The 12,766-nt window shown below is 33.8% G+C and overlaps 1 protein-coding gene across 2 annotated transcripts in view; it reads left to right on the top strand.

Moving 5' to 3' along the window:
* Sf3b1 (splicing factor 3b subunit 1) overlaps window positions 1-12,766 on the top strand; it is an 83,124-nt gene that overhangs the window by 40,453 nt on the left and 29,905 nt on the right. For both annotated transcript variants that reach the window (XM_076505845.1, XM_076505846.1), the window contains 3 exons: window positions 2,582-2,863; window positions 3,061-3,147; window positions 4,252-4,522. In XM_076505845.1, coding sequence (XP_076361960.1) covers window positions 2,582-2,863; window positions 3,061-3,147; window positions 4,252-4,522 — 640 coding nt within the window. The remainder of the gene's footprint in view (window positions 1-2,581; window positions 2,864-3,060; window positions 3,148-4,251; window positions 4,523-12,766) is intronic.

Below are 12,766 nucleotides of genomic sequence, written 5' to 3' on the forward strand. Positions count from 1 at the left end.
GCTTACATTAATGGAGATGTTTTAAACTATTAGCATATACTACAAGCCTCTGGAGATATCAGAAATTTGAGAAATGCTAATTTTACAGGATCAGTCATGAAAGTTGATGAAGTGCATATAACTGTGTAGTGATGATAATGTTTCCAAAATACAAATTACTAGTTGTTTTTTAATTCAAAAATATGTTTTCAATAAATAAAAATACTTGTAATTTTTTCCCTTTGTCTTAATTCTCTGTCAGTTTGTCTGATATTGCAACCGTGAAACTACAAGTATTTTTAGTGAAGAAGTGTATCTTTGTGAAACCAAATAGATTTTGAGTAAACAATCAAGTCTTTTATATACAAAAATGTTATTTTGTAATTAAATGGTTTTGTTAAAGATTTGTCCATAAATTCATGGAATCATAACCTGACTTGGCTGACTAGTCTTTGTAAAAGGTGATTTTTCATTTTACAGTTTTAAAGTTTCATATTCATAACTTTTAGAATACCTTAAATGAATATGAAGTTTGTTTTTTTATTAAAACCATTTTTTCTCTCATCTTCTCTACCCCACAAGAAAATATCCATTTTTGTTTCTATTTATTCTTGCAGCCAACGTTACTTCAGTTCATTTATCTAGGCATTTAGATTTACTGTTATTTAAATTAGTGCTAAAGTGTGTTATCACAACATCGAGTTACCAGCTCACTGATTTAAATTATTGGATTTTGAACTTGCTAGTGTGCTTGCACTATCAAGTTTTTTTCATTGAGTTTTTTTAGATGTGTAATTTATAATACATAAATTAATAATATGCACCAAAAAATGAAATCATAAAATGAAACTATTACAATTTAACTGGCTTTTTAAATAAGTTATGAGTTAAGATAATTTCATTACCTTTGAAGGGATCTTGGCATTAGCAAATTGTAAAATTGACACAGAATAACTCAAAATCAGTCATCAGAATGAGCTAATTTCATAAGGAAAGGGGTTTAATTAAAATCTGTTTCTGTTGGTTATATATAAATCTAGTAACAAAAGTCTGAGAAAATCTTTATATTGTTTAAAGACAACCTGTGCTAGAAGGGGATGTGGGATTCAGTATATGGCATATAATTCATTAAAGCAAGAGTATTATATGCTGTAATTTTCATTGTTGCTCATAGATATGTAATGTATAAGTGTTTTGTAACAGGGATTCCAAGAAATTTCACCAAACATTAATAGAATGTTTAGGCAAAAAGCACCTTAAACAATAAAGATTAATTTCAAACCCAACTTAAAAATCTTTACTATTGACTGTTATGACTGTATACATTTAACAATGCACATAAACATGAATGCTAGATTCACAAAGAAAAGAAACTTCACTCAAAATGGTCCATTTGTAATTATTATCTTGCCAGTCTAAACTAAAAACAGCTTAATATATTATACCTAAATCTTATGTATATTACTAAATAAGGTTCTGTGAAGATTGTAGGAATATTGAAAATTTGATGTTTCTTCTGTAATTTACAGAAGCTAAAAAGTGTCAAATTCCGGTGTAAACAATGTAATTATTATCCCTTGAAGTTATATTCCTTACCTTTTGGGTGCACCTTTAACAAGCGTAAAGAGTGAACAAGAATTACCATCCAAAAATAGATGAACATTAGATGACTGTAATATGTAAATATATACCGAATACTTTGTTCAATGTATAAATGGTATCTTCAGAGAGTCTAACCCATATATTATGTTTGGAGGAGTAAAAACAAAATAAAATCAGTACACATATTGAATTTTAATTCACAAATTCTTAAATTAATTACTTTAAAAGACAAGTTTATTTAAAGAAGTTTTATACATGCATGTTTTACTTGAAAAGGTTGGTTTTCTGCAGGTAAATTTTTGTGCTTAGTGGAGGTACAGTTTAACATTTTGCATTGCGAACTAATGAGTTCAAGTAGTCAATAGCTACAGTAAATCATCATGAACTAATTACTAGCTGTATTTATTGTCATTACAGTGTTATAAAGTTAGTTACCATATTAAGTGATCTTTTGTCTATAGTTGAACAATTAAAAAAAGCCAGTAAACAAGATAGATAAAAAATTGGGACTTTAAAAACCTTTAAATAGGGATGATAGAAAACTAAAGAAACAAGACGGGTGGTACAGTACTGTAAATGTTATTTCTTTAAATTACAAACTCCTGTTTTTGCTCCATGCTGTTACTTATAACTACATTTGGTACAGTTAAAACTGAGATTTATAGTTTGAATGTCTACAGTGTATCACCAGGCTAGTTTCCTTACTCTTTTTGTTATTGCTGTTTGCAGTTTTTAAGTTCTAGATTGTAAGGGAGGAAGTAAGAAAGTGGATAGACTATATACAATAAGTGTTTAATAGCAGGTATAATGGAAACAAATTAAATTATTACTAATATAATTTTTAACACATTTCTAAGGGTTTCTGTTTTGTTTATATTTTATCCACTATTTTTATGGCCCGGGTAATACAATTTGGAGTTGTGTTATCTATTTCAGTAACCTTTCTCTTAAAAGTTCCTTGTACTTTGTTTTTAATGTTCTCTTTATTATGGAATCCTAGGCTGATGTAGATGAAGAATCACTGAGCCCTGATGAACAGAAAGAAAGAAAGATAATGAAGTTATTATTGAAGATAAAGAATGGAACACCTCCTATGAGGAAAGCTGCTTTGAGACAGATCACAGACAAAGCTAGAGAGTTTGGTGCAGGCCCACTCTTTAACCAGATATTGCCATTGCTAATGTCCCCCACCCTTGAGGATCAAGAACGACATTTGCTTGTGAAAGTTATTGACAGAGTCCTCTATAAACTTGATGATTTAGTGAGACCATATGTGCATAAGGTACATTACAAAATTTGGAAGTTTTCAATGACATATCTTGTGAATGTAAATTTCTTTGTTCTACTGTCAATTTTTAATTTTAATATAAAAGATAAACTTAATAAAACTTTGAACTCTTGCAGATTGTAATTATTATTAAAAGTTGGTGAAGGCTACTTGTATGAAAATACACTTATACTTTGAAACTCTTTTGACAGATTTTGGTGGTCATTGAACCTTTGCTCATTGATGAAGACTACTATGCTAGGGTGGAAGGAAGGGAAATAATTTCAAACTTAGCAAAGGTATAGTTCTTGTTCTGCTTGCTCTTGTGATGTTTTCTCATATGTAAAGTGTTTTGTTTTTATCCCACCTTCTCTGTCATAAGATATTTAAAAACAGTATCAAGGATAATTTGTTTCAGAAATTTTGCACAACAGTTTACTGCTATGTTTTAATTCACCTGCATCTGTCCTGAAGTAGTTAAAAAGCAGTCATGGATAATTTTGCAAAACACTGCACCGGTATGTGATTACAATGCTGACTCAGCTGTGTACAATCTGTAAAACAAATAATGCACTAAATTCCTTAAATCTCAAGAAAACATTTATGAGACTATTTTCTGTTAAAAAACAAAATAAGAAAGCATACTGAGTATTTTTGAGTAAAGCTTGAAAATGCTTTTCATCTTTAGGTCTACTCATGTAATTTATTTTTCTATTAAAAAATGTCTAAAGGTCAAGTCAAAATCTCAGTTCTGAATTCACCATCAGCTTAAACATCAGCCCAAACATTTTTCTAGAAATCATTCTATAATGAAAACATAACAAATAAAATTAAATTTTAAAAATATCTTTGAGCAAATTACAACTATTGTGTATTGCAAAGTGTGATTCAATACAAGACAAATCATTTCCTAAGTATGATTGAAATAATGCATTAATGTATAGACACTTAAAATACTCTTGAATAATATAACCTTATAGAAACTTACATCAGTGTAGAGTCTTGCTTAGTGTTTTTTAAATGGTTTAATGTCTATGCATGTGTGTTTCTTCTGATGTGAAACCATAACTTAAGTGTAGGAAATTAGATGTTTAAAGAATCTGATAAAGTAAGTATCACATTAAAAAAAATAAAGGTATACAAGTTTATCAAGTTGTGTAAATTTTAAGTTTTCATAATTTTTATACAAAGAAATATTTTTCATCTTTGTTTTCTATATAAGTTTCAGTAATAGTTACAAAGTTCACAATGGTGTTAGGTACAAGTGCTGCTTGTGTTGTTTTTTAAATTTTTGTCTTCATGTAAGAACCATTTGATTTAAAGGAACAGAAATAAAATATTACATATATATCAGAATATAAAAAAGACATAAGAACAAAGTGGGGAAAATGTTAATTTTTCAGGCTGCTGGTTTGGCCACTATGATCTCTACTATGAGACCTGATATTGATAACATAGATGAATATGTCCGTAACACTACAGCTAGAGCTTTTGCTGTAGTAGCGTCAGCTCTTGGAATTCCATCACTTTTGCCATTTCTGAAAGCTGTATGTCGCAGTAAAAAATCCTGGCAAGCCAGACACACAGGTATAAAAATTGTACAGCAAATAGCTATCTTAATGGGATGTGCCATTCTTCCTCATCTCAGAAACTTGGTTGAAATTATTGAACATGGTGAGTATTTTAAGATTAACCTTGTCATTCATTAACAAAAAGTTGATGTTTTATGTCTTTTAATACAATTCAGCATTTTTATCTCCACATATTTTAAATCCTTCAGTATGAAAGTTGTTTCTTTTTGTATTTTATGTACTTACTAATTATTAGTTTCTTACCAGTAGATAATTCATGATAAATCCTTTTAACCCCTTTCTCACTAGTTAGTCAATATAACTGAACTGTTCTTTATAATTATGATAATGTCATGAGTTTTTAAGTGCATTTATTGATCACCCACTTGTTATAAGATTTATGTACTTACTGACTTTCAAATATTTTTTTTTAATAGAGTAGTATGAATTATAGATAATAAAGAGCAAGACCCTAGTATATTTAATGTAGAGTGCCTAATGAATAAAAATTATAATATGGAGTATTTGTTTAACTTTTTGATTGTACATTGTAGATTTATAAATTTCAGAATTAATTCAAGAAATCCTTTTTAATTCAAATACATTTGTAATAAGTTAATTTGTTTGAATAGTCAAATCATTTATTTGAATATTATAGCATGCATTACCAGTTGATAAATAAATGTAAAGGTTCAAACTAATAAGGATGGGATGAAACTCGTAGACAAAAACAACTGTGCATTATTTTTAAAACTTAATATTTGTTTATTATTCTATGTTCCATAATAAATAAACACATTGCATGATCAAAATGCTGTTTCACCATCTTCACATAAAACATTTCTTTCAAAGCAGTTATGTACTTACAGAATACCAAATAAATGGTATTGGTCAAATATACAGCAAATCACTTTACAATGAAGGATTTAATTAGTCTGTTTTTTTAACTGAAATTTGTTTTATTTGGAATTTTTCATCAACACTACACAAATCTCTTATCTTTACAAAAGCACTAGTTTGTTCAAACCATGTAATGACGTATTAAAAGCCAGCTTGGACTTTATTCACTTTGACTGTATCAAATGGTGGATTATTTCTAATGTCCTTTTTACTGTCGCCATGCATTTGAGGAAACATGGAAGTGATCATGTCTTAATACAAACAACTTGAACAGTTGATTCTGTTAAATTGTTGTCAACCCACTAATCTTCAAATGTAATACTACTACTCAAATTTTAATCATAGTCAATCTCATTAATGCCTTCTAGAATCTCTAAAGGTTCAACAGCATCATCCTGATTATAAGCAAAATCTTAACATGCTTAAAGCATTTGAGAATTTCAAGAGTAACAGTGGACAAGGTTTAACATAAAATTTGTAAAGACTTGCAGAGATTTATTGTTTGTGGATCATTATTTTCAACTCATTTTATTTTTATGTATTTTCTAATCAGCTTATAGTTGCAGTAGGAAGCTTTTCAACTAGCATGACAAGTAACATTGTCCAAAAGAATATCTTTTTTCTCTTTAAATGCATGTTTGCCATGCATGGTGACCCGTGAAGGGGAGAAGACAATCCTGGTAGTTGAGGGGTCCAACTCCAACACACAAATTTGGCCTTGCATTCCTGTAGATGGGCAGTCGGGGAGTGGCCCCCCAAGATCAATTGGCTAGTCCATTTGGGCTAGAGTCATCTGAGTGTCAGTGTAGGACGTCCTCAACGGGTGTAGTGGACATATCTGATACTGGTGTTTGGGTATAGTGCTCACAAAACCCTGGCATCACAGCAGTAATCTTATATGGCACTGTAGTGGATCCCCTCACAGGGCTCCATGGTGGGTGGGGTCAGTGGGCACCGAAATATTCTTTTTTTATTATGGATACTCCTCAAATAAAACAAAATAAGCATGACAGCAGAGAAAAATCTGACTAATGGCAAATGACTCATTGATGACTCTATATGGTCAAACTCACAACTTGAATCTCTCCCACGACTTTTAATTATACATTCTTTAACTGAAAAACCCTAAGGGCAGATGTCTCTATTTTTTATTCAGGATGGTTTAGAAGGACTTGCTGGCTCTCCTAAGTTGGTAGAAAAATTATGGTCTGGGGACATCTTAGTGGAAACAGCTTCATCACAACATTCCAAACTCCTCTTGCAATCAAAGGGCATTGGGGATATACTTATTGAGGTTACTCCTCATTCTACTTTGAATTCTTCCAGAGGAGTTGTAGTTGAGAGGGATTTAAAAACCATTCCCGAGTCTGAGATAGTCGCAGGTTTCACCAGCCAAGGTGATATAGCCATGCACCAAATTTTTACTCGTAGAGACAGGATCATGGAGCAGACAAATGTTCTAATACTAACATTTACAACATCACATTCTACCACAATAAAGGCAGGATATCTGAATTGTAAGGTACAGCCTTTTATTCCTAACCCTGTTGGATGTTTTCATTGTCAACGATTTGGTCATTTGAAAACATCTTGCCGTGGTTCCTTGACATGTGCCTATTGTGCTGGTAAAGACCATGATGCTTTTAAATGCCAACTAGAACTGCATTGTTTTAACTGTAATGGTCCACATCTTTCCTATTTTACTTCTTGCCCTAAATGGGTTGAAGAGAAAGAAGTACAATGTCTCAAGACAGCTATCAATATTACTTACCCAGAGGCTCGGAAATTACTATTCCCAATTCCATCTCAGACTGCTGCTGTAATCCATTCCACTACTACAGTAAGAGTTCAGACAGACCTTTCCATGCCTCCTACAAAATCCTTAACAACACATCTTAATCTAGTACACTCCAAAATAAAAAAAGTTAATGAATCAGTATCTACTTCTATCTCTCTCCATACCACATCTTCCAATCATTGCCCAACTTCGCCTTATTCAAGCCCACGTGTTTCCATGGGGTCTTCTTCTCTTGACACCCCAAAAATTAAACCATTCGTTCATGTCCTCAATCACTGTGATGTATGTCTGCAAACACCGACCTGCCTATTCAATCCAGAGCAGGATCATTAGAGAGTGACTGGCCCACATCCAGTAAAGAAAAAAAGTAAGGTTGCAAGTAGGTCTTGCCATATTCTCTTCCAAAATAAATAAAAATGGCCATGCTAATCCAATGGAACTGTCGAGATTTTTAATCAAATGTGAATGACATCAAGGATTGGATTGACTTTTATCATCCCAAATGTCTTTATTTACAGGAAACATTTTTAAAGTCTACTAATACATTTGCATTTTGACAATACTTCCTGTACTGAAATGACATGTCATGTGTAGGACAAGAACATGGGGGAGTAACACTGCTGGTTAATCAACATCTGCTCACCTAGTCATTGTCATTGAACACTCCCTTGGAGGCTGTAGCCATCCATATCTACTTGGGTCATACCACTACTGTTTGCTCTCTGTACCTTGCCCCTGGAAAAAATTATCCTCCAGACCTTGATGTCCTCATTGAGAAACTGCCACCCCACTTTTCACTTTTGGGGGATCTTAATGGGCATAATCCCCTCTGGGATGGTTCTTGTATTGGTGTGAGGGGTCATGCTATAGAGGATAAACTCCTGAATCACAATCTGTCTCTCTTCAGTACTGACTCTTACACTTATTTTCATGCACCCAGTCAGTCATTTACTGCTATAGCTTTTTCTGTTTGCTCTCCTTTGCTTTTCCTGGGAGGCTGAAATCAATCCACAGGGTAGTGATCATTTTCCTATCATATTAACAGAGATTGGCCGTGGTCAGTGCCACTTGACCCGTGTGCCTCAGTGGAAACTGGACCAGACCAACTGGCCCTCTTTCACTGCTCTCTCGGAACTTGATCCTTCCATCTTATGTAAATCATCAGTAGATGATTGTGTAGCAGCAGTAACTAACTGTATTGTCTAAACAGCTGCTCAGTGCATCCCCAAAATCTCAACATCTTTCCCATGACATTCCTGCCCTTGATGGAATTCTGCATGTTATATAACATGAAAAATTCAGAAACGTGCTTGGGATAAATTTCATAGATATCCCATGCTTACAAACTGCATTGCATTTCTGCAACTCTGTGCACAGGCTTGGCAAGCTAGACATCAAAGCCAGAAGGAATTTTGGATTAAATACACCTCCAGCATATCTTCAACCACCAGTTCAAAAGTCATATGGGACAAGATTTGGAAGGTGAGTGGATGGTTTTCTTTTGCCCCCTCTCTATCTTAACATTCAATGGCCAGGAAGTTGCTGATGCTCAGAGCATTGCCAGTAGGTTTGGTGAATGTTTCTCTCATGTTTCTAGCTCTTCAAACTCATCCCCTTCCTTCTAAGCTATTAAAACACAAGTTTAACATCTGCCTCTTTCCTCTTCAACTGATCATCTCTATGACTACAATCACCCTCTTACACTGGTGGAACTCAAACTTGCACTTCATTGGTCTGGCAATAGATCAGTTGGACCTGATGATATACATTATGAGATGCTATGCCACCTTTCTCCTGCCTTTCTTACTATTCTACTGGCTGTCTTTAACTGGATATGGCAGGAGAATGTCTTTCCTGATGCTTGGCTTCAAGCTGTTGTACTCCCTATTCTTAAATCTTGGAAGGATCCAAAGATTCCTTTGAATAAGTGTCCAATTGCTTTGAGTTGTTTCAGTAAGACCATGGAGAGGACGATTAATGCTCATTTTGTTTGGTTCCTTGAATCAAACAACCTTCTCTCACTCACTCAACATGGGTTCTTAAGACAACACTCCATGATAGACCACTTAATTTCCCTTAAAAATCAGTTAGAGAAGCTTTTTTGAAGCAATATTTTCTATTTTATTTTATTTTATTTTATTTAGAGAAACCTTATGGTACAACATGAAGATATAGTATCTTGCGAGACTTTCATTCAATATAAGGATTGCCTTTTTTAATCAGCTGCTGATTTCAGGTCCATGTGGGCTCAATACTTTCCCTTTTTTTCCCCACAGGAATTTGAAGTCCCTCAGGGCTGTGTTCTGAGTGTCACACTTTTTATTATAAACAGTAAACAGCTACTCCCCTATAGTTGCTAATGAATGGTCTTTTCGTTGATGACTTTCACATCTCGTGTCAGTCATCAAACATGAGGTTTGTTGAGAGGTAGCTACAAACTGCAATCAATTGTACACTTAAGTGGACCACAACAAATGGTTTCTAACTTTCCCTAAAACTGTTTGTGTACATTTTTGCAGCCAGCGGGGTATTCATTCAGATCCAGAACTTCATATTAATGATGTTGTACTCTTCCTGTAGTCCCTGATACAAAGTTTTTAGGGCTTATTTGACTGTAAATTAAACTTTATTTCCCATATCAAACAACTTTGTGTCAAATGTATGAGAGCACTGAACATCCTCCATGTCTTCTCTTTCAACTCTTGGGGAAAGGATCGATACTTCATGCTTAAAATTTATTGTGCTCTTATCTGATCCAGACTTGACTGTGGGTCTGTGGTTTATGGTTTTGCCAGAACCTCAGCACTGAAAATGTTGGATCCTATCCACCATCAGGGGCTTTGGCTTTGCACTGGGACATTTTGTACTTTTCTAGTCCAAAGTTTGTACGTGGAGTCCCGTGAACCCCTTTTTATATTTATCATTTGCAACTGTCTCTTACGTATGCTTACAAACTTTGCTCTTTACCACAGCATCCTACTTTGGTTTGTGTTTTCCATCCTCAGTGGGCCACATTTTTTTAAAATAGAAAATCTGCCATTGTTCCTTTTAGCCTTCGTATCTGGGCACAATCAGAAAAATTGGATCTGTCTTTGAATATCATAGCAGTATCAACAGATCAGCCTTTTCTACTATGGCTAAATACTATCTCCAGCTGTGATCTATCTTTGAGTCATTTGAGGAAGGCCAGTACTTTTGATTGGAAATATCTCTCTCTATTTGCTGAACATCTTTCAAAAAATCCATTCATTCCTATGTATATAGATGGTTCAAAATCAGGTGACTGTAGGCTCTGTCATGGTTTGTTGCAGTTCAGTTGTAGCATACAGAAGCCCCTCTACGGTTTCTGTATTCAATGCCGAATTGTACGATATATACTGATTCACTCAGCTGTCTATTGGCCCTGACATCATTCCATGTTAGTTATCACCCTATTCTTATAAATATTCAAAACAAACTGGCCCATCTCTCCCTATTATCTATCTCTGTCCACTTTTTTGGATACCAGGTCATGGAATGAGATAACTGACAGAGCGGCAAAGTCCATTTGCTCTGGTTCTATCACAACTGTACCTGTTCCACACATGGACTATGGTCCAGTTATCAAAACCTGACTGTACATCAGTTTGCAGTCGACCTGGAGTGAGCAACAAAATAATAAGCTTTTTCCAATCAAGCTCTCTTTAGCTCTTTGACAGTCTTGTTCCTGTAAAGATCAGAGAGAGGAAGTTGTTTTGGTTAGGCTATGCATTGGTCACAGTTTTATAATTCACCACTTCCTTTTATTTTGTACTGATGCACCAATGTGCGGTTTGTGTGGCACACAGGTCGCAATTGTACATATTTTATTATCATGCTGTCATTACAACCAAGAATGACAATGCCATTTTAAACATTTTTAAAGTAGGTTTGCTCTTGACATTAGCCAATGTCATAGGTGGTACTGGTCATTGGACTATATATGTTTTAGCATGATTTCCTTTACACATTATAATTTTTATTTTGACCTGAATCCAGGACTAGAAAGGCCAACAAAATTGACAAGACTGACAGCAAGATTGAACTTAATCAGTGATATCGAGAAACCCACTTGTTGAGAAAATATTTTACATAGAAGAGCGAACAACGTTTCGACCTTCTTTGGTCATCGTCAGGTTCAAATATTTTCTCAACCCAAACGAGTCGTTTTTGCATATAAAGATTGAACTTAATACTTCAGTCTTCCTGGCAGATCTTAATTTTACATATTTTAGGTACTTTTACCTTATACTACATCTTATTTGGCACAGATAGCCTAGTAGCTTTGTGCCAATAAGCATGAAATTACCTACCTACCTCTTTGAATGCATTAATTGGTTCAGATCTTTCAATAACTTTGAAAACTATGCTAATGTCCTCCAGGCTTTCTTATTTCACCTACATCTTGCATGAAGAGTAGGAATGATATCAGTTCCAAATCATGTTGATCACTTAGATTTGACAATCACAAACAGCAACAAATTGTGACTATTACTGGCATTGGAACACAAAGCAACTGACCTGCATAATAATGACTAAGCCAAAGCCTCTGGAATAAATAAGTCTTATGTGGTAATTTTATTTTGATAAACTTAGTTTTACATACCAGCTATGCCTTCTTTTTTCCAAAATGTTCTTTGAAATATTACAGCCATTCTTTGGAGTATCCATATGCCATTACACCAAGCTGTAGTCTTTCCTTAATCCTTACACATCTTGAGGTTCCATCACATATCAGAAGATAGTTTACTCCATGTTTGAATGGGTTTACTCTTTGTTGATCTGAATATACAGCAATTTTATACACTTTTTGCTGGAAAAAATATCAAATATGGTTGATTTGCCAGTGAAAAGATTTGTTTTAAGGGTGAGGTGTCTACTGATGGGAATATGATTTTGTCTTTGAATAAATGTTAATGATGCTTATATTTCTACACGTTGTTTTAGAAGCACTGCTGCACAACATGACTAATGAAAATCACTCTAAGGACCCCCTCAATATCTGTTAATTTATATGTACATCTGCTATGAAGGGAGTTCTTAGAAAAACTCAAACTGTTACCGAGTGGTTGTTTAAAAAAATATATATATCCCAAACTAGTAGGAACTAGTCAGTGTAGCTGTTTTGTAGTTTGTAAGCTATCACCTTGTTTCCCATTCTGATCAACTTCTGCTTGACTCTTGTGCAGTTGCCAAATCACTTATACATAAAGTGCATATTTGTTATAAGAAATAGTTGAGCATATTTAGAATGCAAAGGTACATATTATTGTGAGGATTTGACTAGATGAACTGGGTTATGGGTAGACTGTATCATTGAGAGTTTGCTGTACTTAGCATTACTTTCAGGAATTTTATAGCCTTACCTTAGTCAGAAGATATTTAATTTAAGTGCATGGTGAAGAAGATATAAATTAATGGTTTATTGTGAATATTTTTCATTCATTTTATTATTAAACATTAATTGTTCAAATAATTTTTGTTTTATTTTGGAAAGTTCAAAGTATATTTTGTTTTAAATAAAGAAGGGAGATACTGTAGATGAGTAATGTTTTCACAAAGGTTTAATTGGGAACTAAGAAAGTTGTATTGTGGAAAAGGTTATTTAAAGCAGTATCGTACTTTATTCTG

This window comes from Tachypleus tridentatus, chromosome 6 (genome assembly GCF_004210375.1).
Source record: "Tachypleus tridentatus isolate NWPU-2018 chromosome 6, ASM421037v1, whole genome shotgun sequence".
Taxonomy (NCBI): domain Eukaryota; kingdom Metazoa; phylum Arthropoda; class Merostomata; order Xiphosura; family Limulidae; genus Tachypleus; species Tachypleus tridentatus.